The sequence below is a fragment of the Zootoca vivipara genome, chromosome 5, assembly GCF_965207765.1.
Source record: "Zootoca vivipara chromosome 5, rZooViv2.hap1.1, whole genome shotgun sequence".
NCBI classification, from domain to species: Eukaryota; Metazoa; Chordata; class Lepidosauria; order Squamata; family Lacertidae; genus Zootoca; species Zootoca vivipara.
In genome coordinates this window covers 31,121,672-31,138,605 of record NC_142588.1, presented here as the reverse complement: position 1 = coordinate 31,138,605, position 16,934 = coordinate 31,121,672, and the positions used below count along the sequence as shown (strand labels likewise).

At 40.5% G+C, this 16,934-nt stretch overlaps 1 protein-coding gene across 5 annotated transcripts in view; it reads left to right on the top strand.

The window, feature by feature from the left end:
* Positions 1 to 16,934, top strand: part of PRKG1 (protein kinase cGMP-dependent 1) — a 581,919-nt gene that overhangs the window by 537,751 nt on the left and 27,234 nt on the right. For all 5 annotated transcript variants that reach the window (XM_088670276.1, XM_088670275.1, XM_035137531.3 and 2 more), the window contains one exon: positions 12,897 to 12,993. In XM_088670276.1, the coding sequence (XP_088526402.1) occupies positions 12,897 to 12,993 (97 nt within the window). The remainder of the gene's footprint in view (positions 1 to 12,896; positions 12,994 to 16,934) is intronic.

Genomic DNA, 16,934 nt, shown 5'->3' with positions numbered 1-16,934 from the left:
TTTGAAAGACAAGAACATGTTTGCCCCCCAGTGGAAGTATAAAAAATACCTCACAGCAGCCTTTAGCACATGTTAAGTCTGCTGTGTAAGAGAGAGTGCAAAAACTTTTTTCCAAAACTCATAGCTGCCAGGTTCTCCCCTTTTTTTAAGGGAAATTCCCTTATGCTGAATAGGCTTCCTCATGAGAAAATGGAAAACTTGGCAGCTATGCCAAAACTACCACTTCACTACACAGAATTATGTTTTGCATTGATATGCAATCTCCACTCAGGTCATTATTTTGTATCATCTGTTTATTAAACCTGTATTTATGTGCACCGATACTTAACACATGGACAATTTTACACATAATGAATTTTAAATGAACTTAAATTGTTGTTTTTAAATCTCCTAAATAACTTTTTAAAACCCCAAACAGCACAAGTAGCCTTTTTTTCTAAAAAAAAAAAAAGTTGAAATCCTGCAAATCAGCTGTTTAGCAGGAAAATGAAATGTGAGGGGGGGGAGAATAATGAAATGCATTTACTCTAGCCTCTCCTCCCTTCTAGACATAGTTTTGTAACTATTCCATCTGCTAAACTCATAAAAACATCATGATTAACTAATTATAGGGAAACCACTGTAGTTAAAATGTTCTTGTATGAAATCAACAGTTGTAACAACGAAATGGGAAATATAAATGGAGCAAGAGACAACACATTAGAATATATTGGCCTTTATTGTTTTGTTTAAAACACACAGTCCTATGAAATCAACATAGATATAGTCCTGATTCTTCATTGTTTGGAAATATGGTGGAATACTTTGATTACAACTTTGGAGTTGGGGACAGAACCAATAAGAATGTCAGTAAACGTTCATTATTTTACCCTCGGGAACTTTGTGACATGGACATAGAAAACTAAAGAGTTTTAAAATGTGTTGTTTAAACCTGAGTCACTATCAGAGATGATGTTTGCATTTTAAAATACTTTATGAATACAGAAATTGATTTTTAATTTTGACAAAATAGCTAACTAAAATCCAAATGTAGTCTTCTCATATTATTTATCCCTTCATGTTGCAGACATCTTACTATAAAATGTCTCAAAATGATTTACAGTACATTAAGATTTGTAACAAGAAGTCAGTGCCTATAAAACATACAACGAACTCAATATTCATTGTCCTCAGGTATATTTACAAGTCCAAGTGCTTAAGCTTGGCGGCTCTGAATTTGTCAAGGGAATATTTCCAATTGATTTTGAAAGGAAATCTTTGAACATGGAACAGGTTAATATGATAGTTTCCCAAGAGCCAGAGATCTCAGCAATGCAATATGACTTGTTTCCCATTGCAATTTCAATCAATACGTAGTTATTAAAGGACATGAAGAGCAGTACAAATAAATATGCACCATGCCAAACAGGTTATATATGGCAGGCAGATGGTATGTGATTTTTTTCTCCTTTCCATTTTTTTTGTTTCTCTTTTTAAAAAATAAACAAAAAGAGCAATTAAGTTATTCAGCAGAGCATTGCTGTTGCCGTGGTGAACGTTTTATTTATGCAAGCCATGCTATCTTTCAGTCTCCAGACTAGAGACAAGAGGCCCATCAAATATTTACATGCTTAGATGATCAGATTTTGAGTTCGCGGCCTCTAATTAACAATGTGAAATATATTTATCTGCTCGTGAGACTTGGTAATAAGGTAGGGTGGAATTCACTGTACAAAATTAGAACAGTTGACCAATAAGGAACTCTTTGCCAATATTATAACATCAGTGCACCAGCCCCATTTGCTGACTAATTAAAAAAACATTTTAATGATCATATTTTAATTCATTAGCATTGCAGAACTCGATATGTATTTATCTGTCTCACTTAAGCTATTGAGAGGTAGAAGAAAATACAGGTATTGTAGGAGAGCAGCAGCTATTTATAGATGCAGGTGTTTTACAGAAATCTGCATGAATGGCAGTAAAACCCAAGAAAAAAATTGCAGAATCCCAAATGTGGGTATTCAGAAGAACTCGAAGTGCTGTTTGCTGTGGTCTCCTTACATTTGCCATAATGATGCACATGGACATATGGGTAGGGTTGCCAGACTCAATAGTGGACAGGACTTCTGTGCCTTTAATTGCCCTGCTCTCTTTTGAGTCTGGAAACCTTAAAGAGAAAACAGCAGACCTTTGTTTAATTTCCAAGCAAGGTTTCTCTTTAAGGTTTCCAGACTCAAAAGAGAGCAGGGCAATTAAAGGCACAGAAGTCCTGTCCACTACTGAGTCTGGCAACCCTACATATGGGAGATTCCCATAAGAATCCATAAAGATGTTTCATAAACCTAAAGCCTCATGCCCCTCCAAGGGTGCCTGGCCAGGCTTTGATAGGTGTGCTTATGTCAGGGCCGGCCCAATACATTTTGCCACCTGAGGTGAACCACAAAAATGGCACTGTCCTCACTGCTAGGGAAGAAGGGGTTAGTGATGGTCTACATCTGGAACAAGCAGGGGATTAAATCTATACATCAGGACCTGCTGCTCCTGTGGTTTCTGCCACCTGAGGGGCTTGCCTCACTTGGCTTCATGTGTGGGCCAGCCATGGCTTACCTCCTCTAATTATCTGAGAATGTACATAATGTCTCTAAACGTGTGTTAGGAAAACTGCACGTAAAATTTGGAAGAGAAAGGTAGAAGAAATAGCTCAATTTGCAGCTGTTTCCCATGGCTACAGTGGTTTTTAGAAAATGATCATGTGATACAAAGCCCTGCCTGGTTTACTGTCCTGCCTCCATTGCCTAATCTTATTGGGATTTTCTACTTCTCTTAGTATTTGGATAATACCTGTATTCCATGTTAGACCCAGGGCCGTCTTAAAGGTATCCAGCGCCATGGTGCAAAATTCCTCCGGCACCCCCCCCCCCCCGCTTGCTAGGCGCCGTTGGAATGGCGGCTAGCAAACCTGCTGTTGCGAGGAGACGTGGCGGGAACAGCACACCGAAAGGAGCCCTTTCAGGCGCTGCTCCCGCCGGCCTGATCATGAGCAGCGCGGGGGGCTGCTGGGCGTCCCAACCCAGCGCCTCTGATGGGGAGGCGCCCTGGCGCACCGCGCCACTAAGCCAAATGGAAAGGACAGCCCTGGCTAGACCAATAATGATTGGATCACAGTGGCATGCCCTAGTGCTTGTTTTAAAATGAGGATAGTAGAAGAAAAAGGTAATAAGCTCTACCAAGCCTGAATTTAACAGGTACTAGGCCTACACTATCTATGATATACTATGGCATAGCAATCTGAGAGACTTTTGCAATGAACTGAAGAGAGTATCAGAATATGCGGGGGGGGGGGTTTCCTGAGACCAAGCCATTGACTCAGAGCTGTTGTTTTAGAGCAGTGAGACTATTTATCATAGTCAACTGCGTCTGATTTATATTGCCAGTCCATTAGCATTTCCTTTGAGTTTCACGAGTAACAAAGCATCATAGTTGGGAGCTTCATCTTGGCTACTTTTTCTGTAACCTACACCTGCATTCAGCCAGGCCTAGACCAAATGTTTCATCCAAAATCTATTATTACACACACACAAACATAAAAAAAACATGTTGTTTTGCATAGCTATTTGGCTGAAGTTGTTTTATGCTAGCTTGAGCCAAGGGTTTACGTTAATCTTGGCAGCAATGTTTGAGCACAGAAATTATGTCTATACAAGAAAGGAATTTCTTCTCACATATTCCTTAAGAGGATCAAAGCCAAACGTGAGTCCTGGCACCATTACCTTGAGAAACAAATACACGTTTTAATGCTATCATTCTGTAGCTTTACTTTGCAACTGAACATTTGCCCCTTGCTCTCTCTGCTTTGAAATAATGTATGCACAAAATGTCCTGAAGATACTTTCTTCAGCATAGTCTCCTTGAACTCCTATTATATTCTTCAAGTGGATATATCTCCAAGCAGCCAAGGAGATAAGGGGAGCAATTTTATTCTGTTCTCATTTAATGGCAAGCCTACAAAATTGCGTGTTCAGATCCAGAAACCTCCCCCCTAAATAAATTCACACATGACTCAATTTTTGGTTTGGTTTTTGGCAGAAAAATTTAGGCCACAACTTTATTGATTACAAAAAGTGAGTGGTTGCATAGGCTCTGGTTCGACTAGCTCCCTGCACCCTTACAGGTAGCGCTGACCCAGGGCACCAACATAGGTCAGCCAAGGGTGAACTCCTGGATAGGTGGAAAGCCGGGAACAGGCTATGTCTGTCACCCAGATGTCCCCCTGGACTCAGGCATGGGCACAACCCCCTCACAGGGGTTGACCAAACAATTGAATCCCTGGATTCTTTTAATGGAATACCCTTCACATAGGGATGGCAAGAGCGTTCTCCCATCCCTATCACCTGAAACAGTGCCTATCCGCAACCTTACAAGTTGTGACGATTTGCTATGTGGCAGGCAAACCCAAATGGCAACAGCCAATCAGCCAAGTGGGGGAAATTCCTGCTGTGCCCGTCCCAATGACAGACAACACATGACGGCATAGCAAGGTCAAGCGCAACAAGCCTTAAAAGTAAGGAGAGGTGGGCAGGTGTTCTGAATGCATGCGTCGAAAGAGGAAGTTCTGGGTCACGTGCATGGGCATATATAGGTCCCTTGATCCGTTTAGACTGTGCCCCATTGGCCAGATTGAACCCAACATCGAGGGACCTACCAATCGGGTATTGCGACTGACCACTCTTACCCACAGGGTGTCGGTTTCCGGGTCTCACCGCAACACGTGCCCTCTATGAGGGAGGACCCGATTTCTCACTTTCTGCAACAATATGCAAACTGAACAATAGCTAGCCTTTGAAATTCACATATATATTTTTTTACAAATGCAGTTCTCCAGTGGACAAATGTGTACAAACAAGTATATACTAGGGTAATGTGTGTATAAAAGTGCATATATTAGTGAGAATAACTTATAAAAATACGTTATATGAAAGAAATTGCTTTGCAAAAGTGAATATATTAGGCAAAGTTGAATACAAAAATGTGAATTATGAGAAATTCACACTAAAATGTTCGTGAATTTTCATTAGGACTTTTTTTTTAATCAAATGAGAGCTGAATTTAAGATAGGAACAATTAGAACCTGAGAGGAATTGAAATGGATGGATTCACTCATCTGTAGTTAGGACAACAAATATATATCTGTACATACAAAATGTGGAATACTTCCTGTTGAAGTACATAGTAGTACAAAGACTACAGTGATATGCAACCAGCAATAAACATGATAATGGGTGCCTGTTCTACCATCTGGGGGATGAAAGGGAAGAAGTTAAAACAAGGAAGTAAGGGGAAGGAAATTAAGCAAGTGGGAGTGATGTGGGAAGGAGCTGCAGCCCAAACTCCCATCTGCCTGCCAAATTGATGGGATGTGCAAAGGATATAGGGCTGGTTTTTCTACCTTGAGCTGGCTACTTGAGTACTCAAGGAATGTGTCATAGTTTAGAAGAGGTCCAAAATGTGGCCAACCAGCTAGGGAAGTTGCTACCAGGGCCGGCTCTAGGTAGAGTTGCGGGGTGCCAGGGCGCCGGGCTGGTAGGCAGGGCGCTGCGCGACGAAGCCGCGCTGCGCCCTGCGAGGGCGGGGGTGCCAGAGTGATCTCCGCCCCTCAGCGCCAGGGCGCGCGACCTGCTCAACACTGCCCTGGTTGCTACCACTATATTTTGACTTGTGGCCTTTATACTACTTGGAATCTTTCAGATGGAATGCATGAACTTTCCTTTTGAAAGACAGGTCTTCATCATTTAATGTTAGACTATTTTGATTTCAGATATTGCTGTCTCCCAGCTGGCTATAATTCCTATCTACATAGTAGTTTACTACACAGCTGAATTAAGCCATGCTGCTTATCTGAGAGGATGTGCTGCATGTAACAGATGTCTGATGTTTCTCCACACATCTCCTTTATTTACTAAAAGCAAATTCATAAACCTAAAGCAGTAGAATAATTGCAAAACTCAGATCTCATTTATCATTTTGTGAATGATTAGCACTGTGGTGCCTTTTAAGTAGAATGGAACATTTAAACATAGGGCTTGCAACAATGTGCTTCTCACACACTTTTGCCTATGTGTTATGCAGTTTTCTACTATAGCTCTACTATAATTGTTAGAGGTTTGCATTGGCACACTTTTGGAATATCTTTGTCCATTGTTTTACAGATATGCTGCATTTTGATTAGTTATATTCCAATGTGCCATTAATAATTAACTGTTTCATAGCAGCTGTTGTATAAAACCAGGAACTTGGAATCAGGACAGTGTGTGGGAATGTGCTTTGGGAAAGGGAGAATCAGCCCACAGCCTCAAACCTGCCATCACAAGTAAGAACCAGCTGAGAAACCACAAGAGTAGGAACATTTATGGAGAATCCTACACAAAAGATAACACTTACAGCTTCCTAACCCCATCTTACCTATTCAAATCCCCATGTTTGAGAGGGAAAGGATTGCTCACTCTTACACATAGGTACCTCAAAGAAACCAGCCCTCACAACCTTTCTGTGCCCATTCTTAACCAAACCCCCAACCGTTATCTTTCGAAATGATAGGTGTCCTTTGCTCAAATCCCGCCCCACCCCTTTGGACCCCCTGTCAGTCATGGCAATGTAGCTGCAGGCAAGAACCAATTATCTTTTTTTCCAAATTATTTTTATTGATTTTCCAAATTTCACCATGAGGAAACTGATTATCTAGACCCATTCCGATCTGAATTCATGCCTGAGTTCAGGACTAAATCTGACTTGGTTGCCCTAGTGGATGATGACTTCTATAGAGAGAGGGGCAGGAGGAGTGTGACCTTGTTGCTCTTACTAAATCTCTCAGCAGATTTTGATATCATTGACCACGGTATCCTCCTGGGCTGTCTATGGGAGATGGGTATAGGGGGCACTTTTCTGCAGTGGTTCTGGGTTTTATCCCCAGGGATGGTTCCAGAAGATTGCACTGGATGAATGCTTCTTAGCACTCTGGTTCTTGAGCTATTGTTTGGACTTGCTATTAGTGGTTAGTGTCTTAATTCGAAATCAACTCACATTTGTATTTTTCATTTCTCTTTCCTTGACTTAGAATGCCTCATAGAATTGTAGAGTTGGGACCACGAGGATCATCTAATTCAGTGGAATCTTTTGCCCAACATGGGGCTCCAACTCACGACTTATTTGACCACCTATTTGCTCAGTTTCAATAGTTGCTGCTCTCGAAATCTGGACATCTTATTGATGTTTTGCAAACTGCCAATACTTTATTTTCTTCTCTTCCTTCTGTCACTAGATATATAATGGAATATTTTATACTATGACACTTTCCTACTATATTTCCCCCCTCAGTCTCAGAAATTGGTCTGTGATTTATTCTGTACTTCTCTTTTTTCTTAAGAAGTCTACAATACTCCTGATACTTTGCTCCAGTTGTTCAGGCTGTCATTTTCAACTCTGTCACCCAACTTCCCCTCTCCCACTTTCCTCATTGTCCGGCCTCTAAAGTGCTTCTAATTTCCATTCTTATTGGAGGAATTTGCTCATCCATAGCTCTTGACAGTATTCTGGGTGTTTTGGTTTTTTTGGTTTGCTCCAAGGCGATTTTGTTGCGTTTTTACAATGCAATGCTTTTCTGCATACATAGAGTGTATGCAGAAATATGTGCCTTGTTTGATGGGTGACCCAGTTTCATTGCCCTTCTGGTTGGCTCAAAGCCACCGTATTTGCTATTAGAGGGAATGGGTATGTGATCTGTGCGCCAATGAGCTAACAATCTAAATTTTGACAGTGTATGGAAAGAAGACTACAGATGGAAAGGTAAAAGAGGAAGGAGTAAAAAGAGATGAATGTAAATGTAGCCATGTTTTACATACTTAAACTTCATAGCCTTGAGATTGGCCTTTTCTTTGGTGTTTGCTGCTATAATTGTATGTTACACCAAGTTCAACCCAGGTGAACTATGAAACACTGACAGGTATACACAGGAGTTTCTTAACTTTGGAACTATAAAGTCTCCCCACTGCTTTTGGGTTTCTTTGTATGAGCTCCTTCTGTTCCCCCATAATGTTGATGTACAAGCGGATTTTCTCTCTACAGTATATGAGCAATGCACTTTAACATAATAAAATGTTATGTAAACTAACTGTGGTTTCAGAAACATGATCAGACAGAATTTTAGTGGGGGTTTTTTGCTCCAACTTTATGTTGCTTTCAGTACATTTCAAAGAATTGCATTTGAGAATTTGTTGTTCCAGTTGCATCATGCAGCATTAGAACTCAAGTGGTGCATGTCCTTGTGGGTATCTGAGTAGAGAGGTCACCAAACCTGGTTTAAAGTGTGTTTTTGGAGCTTAGATTGGAAGGAAACATGAATTTTGAGGGGGAGAGAAATGATGAAATTTCATAGGGGTGATATTGGGACCCAGAAAAACATTAATGCAAGTTGCCCAACTGTGTTGTGGACTATCATCTGCTTCTTACCAGGATAAGATGTCCTGTTTGGTGTTCCGAAACAATTAAGAAATTATGTGTGGGCAGCAAGGGTGATAGTTAGGGAATGCCTTTGGGACAGAAACCCTTGCTCCTCACTCAGAAAAAAAAATTGCAAGACCTGGCTTACCATAGAAGTAATCAATGTAATACACATTGCCATCTATAACAAGAGACTCCCATAAGACCAGGTTTACAATGACTTAAATGCACCACTATTGTATCCACCAAATATTCCATGAAGCATGATTTCCAGGTGAACTTGGAAATTGCCCAAGAGAAACATTTGAGGAGTGTAAGTAGAAACAAAAAAACTGCAACAGGACTAGCAAATTTTCTGATTTTGCTCATGGCAGATAGGGCATGAATCTAAAACATTATTCTCCATGCTTGGATGACCAGTAGAGGCAAGGACTTTTATGTAGCAGCAATGAGCTAAAATCTACATTTTAAATGGTTCTACAAAATAGGATGTTTGGAACTAAAGTCATATAGGCATTTCCTTGGACTGTCAGTGTGGCTACAATTAGGTGGTAAATGTGGTTATGATTACTAGGATGTTGTATAAGCATGCAAACATAAGGAAAATACTCCTGCTGCATCACACCAAAGGCCTATCTATTCCAGCTTCCTGTTTCCCATAGGAAACAAGATGCTATGTTAATTTAACAATGTAGGCTTAAAGTGGATTCAGACAATGTGTTTAACAACCCATTAATATGGAACTGTCTTTCCATTAAGGAATAGACCTTGTATGGCTATTTACTTTTTATTAAATGCAGATTATCATTTAGTAATCATCATGTGAATGGTGTGGTCCTCCGAATCCTTTTTTTTTGCTTGTAATCCTCAACAGGGAAGATAACTCTGAAGCATATGTTTCTGGATCAGTGAGACTTGCTTCCACATAAATAAGATTAGTAATCTCACCTAAGACTTGTGGCAGATGCAAGGTTACATTACAAATAAGGGGAACGCGGTGGCCCTGTGGTCTAAACCACGGAGTCTCTTGGTTTAGACCATAAGGTGATCCAAAGGTCAGTAGTTCGAATCCACGTGATGGGGTGAACTCCCATTGCTCTGCCCCAGCTCCTGCCAACCTAACAGTTTGAAAGCACACCAGTGCAAGTAGATAAATACATACCGCTGCGGTGGGAAGGTAAACAGTGTTTCCGTGCGCTCTGGCTTCTGTCACAGTGTTCCATTGTGCCACAAGTGGTTTAGTCATGCTGGCCACATAACCCGGAAAGCTGTCTGTGGACAAATACTGGCTCCCTTGGCCTGAAAGCAAGAAGAGCGTCACACCCCATAGTAGCCTTTGACTGGACTTAACTATCCAAGGGTCATTTACCTTTACATTTTACCTACATTACAAATAGAAACATCCCAGTATTAATTATGATGGAAAATGTAAGAGCTAAAAAAAGCATCCTAACTGGATTAAAAATAGATCTGTGAAGTACATTGACTAGGTTACAAAGCCTCTCACAATATATTCTTTATAATTCAGCTATGAAGAGATTTGTAAGTTGATCTTCCATTTGGCAGCATTTTAGTCTTCTACCCCTTTAATATGCACATCATGGCAAGTGTAAAATGATCAATAAGCAACTGTGTCAAACAAGGTTATTCCATGAACCACCACAGGCTCGGAGCTGATTAGCTTCCAAGATCAGATGTAATGTGTTGGCCATAGATGCAAGGTTATGGAAAGGACCTAATAAACAATCAAATGGAGTTTATTTCCCATCAGAACCTTTTGAAATAGGATTATCAGGATTGCTTCACAAGATGCTTTTGCAGTTTTTCTATTTACTTTTGCTTTTTGTAATTTTTTTGCGCATCTGACTTCTAGCATACCCGCTCCCCACCTACGGCCATTAGGGGACAACATAGTTGGGCAGCTGCCATGGCCCAAGTCCCAGACAGCAACAGCTGACAGGAGCCCTGATTGGAGTTCCCAACATTGTGGCTGAATTTTCTTTATCAATGTGGGTATGCTCCTCAGTGCTAAGATTATCAGCTAAAGGAGAGCAGCAGCAGCAGCAGTAGTGCCTACCACAAGAACCAGTGCCTTCTCCTTGTGGGTCCATCAGGTAGCAGCAGAAAAAAGGATGAAGCGCATAAACTGCCACATGGCAAGCCCAGAGAGAGAAGGATGATGGTGACTTTTGCTGCAGCTGCTTGCCACCTTTATGTCTGGACCCACTGAGTAGTGGACACAAGGAAAATAACAGCTGTAAAGAGAGTGGGAACACTCTCTACCTTAAAGCTAACTCATGTTTTGTGAATGGACCAGTGGATCAAGGGGCATAGAAGACAGCTGGCCATACCTCAGCCACCCACCCAAGCAAGCCTTTTTTTAAAAAAGAAAAGCCTTTTTCTTTTTTAAAAAGAAAGCCCAAGCAATGTACTGTACTATATAACTCTTACACTTTACCTGGAATCTGCAGTTGCTGTCAGTATGTGACACCTCTGCTCAAAGATCTGCACTGGTTCACCTTGCCCAACATGTGCCCACATGACTGTTTCAGTCTGCGGAACCAGCACTGCTTGCTTACACGTGTCAAATAATATCTGTGCTTGTAAGAAATCTGTACATTGTGTGGCAGCTACACTTTGGAACTCCTTGCCTATTGACATCAGGAGGTGCCTTTGCTGAACTCTTGTTTGCACCTGCTTAAAACATTTTTGTTTACACAAGCCTATCCAGACACATAGATTAGATTCTAAACAGTTACAGGCATTGACAGAATCACTGCGATATACACATATTAAACTGGGAGAAAAATAAAATTCATGAAGATCTAGCAGAATTGCATTCTTTCTTTTTTTAGTCCAGCAATGTGAATAAAATGTTGAAACCTTAGTCAGACATAATGTGTCAGGCTTGCTTTGCATGTGCATTTAACATTTCTAATCTAAAAAAATAAATGAATGTTGCTGGCCATGTTAGTCAAATGCAGGTATTTTTGGTCATGTGATTTTTTTATTTTTACTTTTGTGTTGGTGTATTCTCCGGCACAAGTGAAGGTGTGCATTTTAGTGTGCTCCCAAGGAATGACAACCAGCAGAAAATAAACATGTGTAATTAATAAAAAATGCCATTAACACCAAACATTCGCATTTTTATTAGGCATGCTAGTAAATTAAACACACTGACCAGGGTGTAACTAGTTTTAAATGCCCAAGTTTCTTCTGAACTGTGTTCACCCCCATAATACATGGTCACCTGTTTTTGAAACCTAAAGGAGTATGCTTTTTTATTTTAAAAAAGTGCTCTTGAGTGTGATTCAGGAAGACACCTACATCCAGCTGGAATAAATGAGCTAAAAGGGCATGGCTAAATAAGTACCCTCTAATTTTTACTTAGCCCATGTGACCTTACACATAGTCTGTTTTGGAATGCTTGAGAAACCATCTGTTCTGTACATGGTAAATGTTAGAACCATATACAGTTTCTGAAGAACAAAGGTGGCAGCACATGCGTGAGGTCTTTCTTTTCTGGCACCCAAGTACTTCCCAAATGAAGCTTCAGTAAGTGAGTGGAACCTGTTCTTCCATTTGCCCTCTTAGCCCTTCTAAAAATACTGTAATCCCCAAGAAGAAGCTATTTTGGGAGATGCATCTGCATGGGTATACCCTTGGGAGGCTTAGTTTTGGCATGCGCGCATGTGTCCGTTTCACATGGCTTACATAGCTAGTACTGTGCACACTTATTACAAGCCTCTCTGTACACAGACTCGAGAGACAACTCCTGGATCTGGGAACCACAAAGCTTTTGAATTTGTATGCAGCATTTCTAAATGCAGGAGAAGAGGAAATGTTCTTTTAGAAAAGTTAATGGGTGTCTGAAATAATTCCTTTCAGACATCCACACGCCAGTTCCTCAGCTTATTGGATCTGATTTCATAAAACCTGGCTGTGGTTTCTCTCTGGGGACCTTAATGGTCTTGCCACTTTCAATAAACATTTATAGAAACTGCCAGCTTGCGGACAAGAGAAACTCATATGAAAGACTTTATCTTCCAAAAATATCAAAAAGCAAAAAAAATTTAAATCCTTAAAAAAGCCCCACCCCTCCCACCTTCACGAGAAGATTAATAGAAACTGTCAAGATGTAGCCTTCATTTGATAACTGGAATTGATTTATAGCGTGAAGCATTTGCATTACACAGACATTCTGTTGGCACCTCTGGTTTATTCTGGGGGCGGAAATGCAAATAGGTTTTGAACGTGGACCAATAAAACAATGGGCGAGAAAACAAAGAAACTTTGAGAGACAAGATGGAAATTAAGCTCGTAAACTCCGTTCAGCGCGCATGTCATCCAGGAACAGAGTTATGTAGCACTCATGTTTGCACTTCTAAGAAATTTCCATTTTTTCGCATTAAAAAATCCAGATATGAAGCCGAAGCTGCCTTCTTTGCCAACCTGAAACTATCTGACTTCAACATCATTGACACACTTGGAGTTGGAGGTTTTGGAAGAGTTGAGCTGGTAGGTAACAGTTCTCTTTTTAACATGTTAACTCTGTTTTGTGGGTTTGCTGGGGGGGGGGAGAAGGATTGGGAAGGATATTTATCTTTTCCTTGTTCGTTACCCAGTGAAGAGAAATATTGGTGAAGATAAGGGTGTAAAGCTGTCAGTCACCAAAAAGCAGTGATAAACTTTGCAGTAGTGGGGGGAAAATAAATCTGAATAAACTCCTGTCACTGCTTTGGTAAGTCTGGGTTTTTCATTCTCCAGGGTACCTTGTATTTAAATAATGTGATAGGGGAATCTTCCAGCCAATATATTAAAATAAGGACTCACATGGGCTGTGGTATAGTTTCAGAAAGAATGCAATATTTATCATTTCCTCATTGCTATTATGTTTGCTCTGCTCTAGGTATTTGCAATTAAGATAAAAAATAACCATTTTCCAACGTAATAGAATTATGCAATAACCTAAACAGCAGTTTTAATGTGTTCTTGTTGTTGCTTTAATTTTATATATTCTGTTTGCATTCTGTTTCGTATGGCTTTGTATGGTTAGCTCCCGTGGGAATTCATGCTGAAGGCATGTGATATATATTCCACAAAGTTTTATGTAGAAGGCATGAGATATATATTACACAAATAAGTAAACAATATGAATAGAATTATGTCGACCTTTAAATATATATAAAATGAAGATACCGGTGATCAATATGTATTTTTTTGTTCTATATATGTGTGTGTGTGTGTATCAAATGTATAAAAAGAGAAGAATATATTATTAGTTGGGTGACTCATTTGTGAGATCATGTGAGTAACAGATTTATAGCAACAAGGAGGACTCCCTGATACGTGACACTTGCCAGACTCTTAGGAACTCCTTTAAGTTATGTACAGTGCAATAAACAGGTTTTCTGCTGCCTTTCCAAAAATAAAGGGATATCCCTTCCATAAAAGTAAGGCAGGCAGGCAGGCAAGCAAGCAGTCATGGCATTAGCAACCTTTTCTTTGCATTGACTTGCAGGTTGTGAGCTCAGTCCAGAAATGTACACACAGTACAACCAAAATGATTTGTATTTCAAGTTTAAGCAGGCAATTGCTATGGGCCAAAGAACTTTGCAGCTAAGGCTGCAATCCTAAATGCACTTACCAGGGAAGAAGTAAGCCTCACAGAGTGGGAGTTACTTCCAAGTAAATATGCATGTGATTGTGCCACAATTCCTTGAACAACAGCTCATATACTGCATATTGAAACAGACTGGGGTTTCAGGTGAGATTGTGATATGGCATTGGGGGCCTGTTGTTTGAGAGGGATGTCTGGCATTTAATTGGGCGTGCCCAGTTCACACACCTAGAGTAAGAATAATCTCAGTCAACCTAACTACAGGCATGTGAAAAGAAAATGCTACGCTAAAAGTCTTCATATCAAGCAAGTTCAAGAACTTTGGAATGGGTTAGACCAGGCACCCCCAAACTTCGGCCCTCCAGATGTTTTGGACTACAATCCCCATCTTCCCCGACCACTGGTCCTGTTGGCTTGGAATCATGCGAGTTGTAGGCCAAAACATCTGAAGGGCCGCAGTTTGGGGATGCCTGGGTTTGACACTGTGAAAAGTGGACCAAACCAATTTCTTCTCCATTTCCCGTTAAGCATCAAATTACTGTGCAGTTCTGGGTGTAGAATATCATGCACATCTGGTTGGTCACTATGCAAAAACGATGCTAGACAAGATGGGCCACTTACCTGATCCAGCTGGATCTTCTTATGTTCTTAGAGCTGCATTCTTTTATTTCTCTGGAAAAACACTGATCAAGTAAAACAAAGAAAATTGCTTAAATGCTGTTTTTGGCACTATCTTGACTTTTGTGGTGGGAATTCTCCCATCACCAAGGTGTAACTTTGCTATCATGTAATCAGTGGTAAGATTGAAAACTGGAATGTCTGTGATTCAGAGCTAGTACTGGCTGGCGGGCTGTCAAGAATGCACTGGCCTATAGTTTAATGTTCAGATGTCACTTTTTATAAGTACATGGATAGTGCTCCAGACACCTTTGTGACTGCCAGTTGTTTTAAGAATGCGTTCTGTGGACCAAATTAGATGCAGGTACATATCCATTAAACGAGACAGAATTGTCAATTCAAGGAAGATTGGAATGGAATTTAGGAAATTTGGAGTTTCCCTCAGCATAAAAGGTCACATCATAGTAAGCCACATCAAAAAACTTAACGCAGTGAAAAGTGTGAGCTATCATATGCAGTAATGGGGTCCCTCCTATGTAATTTGGTTGTCTTTATAAGTTAATAGACATTTCCAGAAGACTTGTATTACTATTCATGGAGTTTCGTGGGTGTTTTTTTGTTTTAAGGAATCTGGCCTTAGTCTCATATTACACTATCTATCAGTAGATACTATTTTAGTCCTGTTCTTCACCTCAAATGTCTGGTGGTGTCCATAAAGATCTTGCAGAAAGAGGCAGGAAGAGACTTGTTCAATTTTCAAGCAAACAATTTAAATGGCTCGCAGTTTTGGGTTTTTAGCAAGAGTAATTACAAATCTATCTCTGCACATCCACTAAGAACATAATGAAATTTGCAAAGTGCTTATAAGCCTATTTGGGCATTCGGTGGAATATAAATAAATAAATGCCAGTATTAATACTGATAATAATTCAAGCAGAATAGCCTTGATAATGTTGCCTTCAGAAATCAGGTGTTTGAAATATGGGTTAAGTAATCATACAAAGGACTGCAGGGTTTGTAGCTCTGGCCCCTCGGTGTTCATTCCTATCAAAGAACCATAGAAAATAATCTACCCCATTTCCCCCCTTAGTCTGTTTTAATAAATGAAATGAAATGAAATGCATAAAAATAATAGTTCATTATTCCCACAATCTACACCAGGAATAGGCAAACTCGGCCCTCCAGATGTTTTGGGACTACAACTCCCATCAGCCCTAGCTAACATGACCAGTGGTCAGGGATGATGGGAACTGTAGTCTCAAAACATCTGGAGGGCCGAGTTTGCCTATGCCTGATCTACACATGTATCAGACTTGGTGACCTCCTAACAGCCACCATCATAAATCTCCAGAGTCTGCCAAGTAGAGGCTATTCCAAGAAATGTCCAGCTCATGTTTCCGCCTAAGATGAAATAAAAGGAAGCAATATAAGATAGCCAGACATCCTGTTTCAACAGCTATAGCACCACAGAAGTAAACAAAGTCATTCTTGTCTTTTGACTAAGAGATGAGCTACACATTACCTTCCATCTGGGAGGCTGTTTCCACACACTGACTTTTTTAATGCCTGACTGTAATACCTCATACATTGCGCCATATGGAACATCTCTATGTAAAGTACATCGGCTGTAATGCAAAAAAGTAAAATCTAGCCTTTAGCAGCAACTACTACAATGAAAGACAGGAAATGAACAAATATCTTAACTGGATAAGACCCTGCATATACATTGGAGGATAGTTGTCAGGGCCCATATGTCAGCTGCTGTCAGAGGAAAGCCAGGTGCTGGGAACTAGGAGTTGAGTCAAGGATGAGGGACAAATCCAGGAGGCGAAGCTGAAGAACACACCTGAGTCCAGATAGGAATATTTTATACTTTGTCCTGTCTTGGAAGGACCAGTGGCCAGCATGGGTGGGTGGGGAGCAAATCAGAGCATGGGGAGTCCAACAGTTCACTGCCTAAGAAGATTCTCTCAGCTTCGGCCCTGGTGGCTCATTACACGGGGTAGCCAAAAAAAGGAAACCAAGGATTCCTGGTTTTAGTTCCAAAAGGGCCTGTCAGCAATCTACAATTATGAATGTAACTTAGTAGTTTTCTGCATAGTGGCTTCCAAACTCCCTACCCACAGTGAAGCCTGTCTTCTCCAGAGAAATGTAGGGCATATTCTAAAGTGCACACTTAATTCCTAATGGGTGTTGGTCAGGCCTGAACGCCCTTATCATT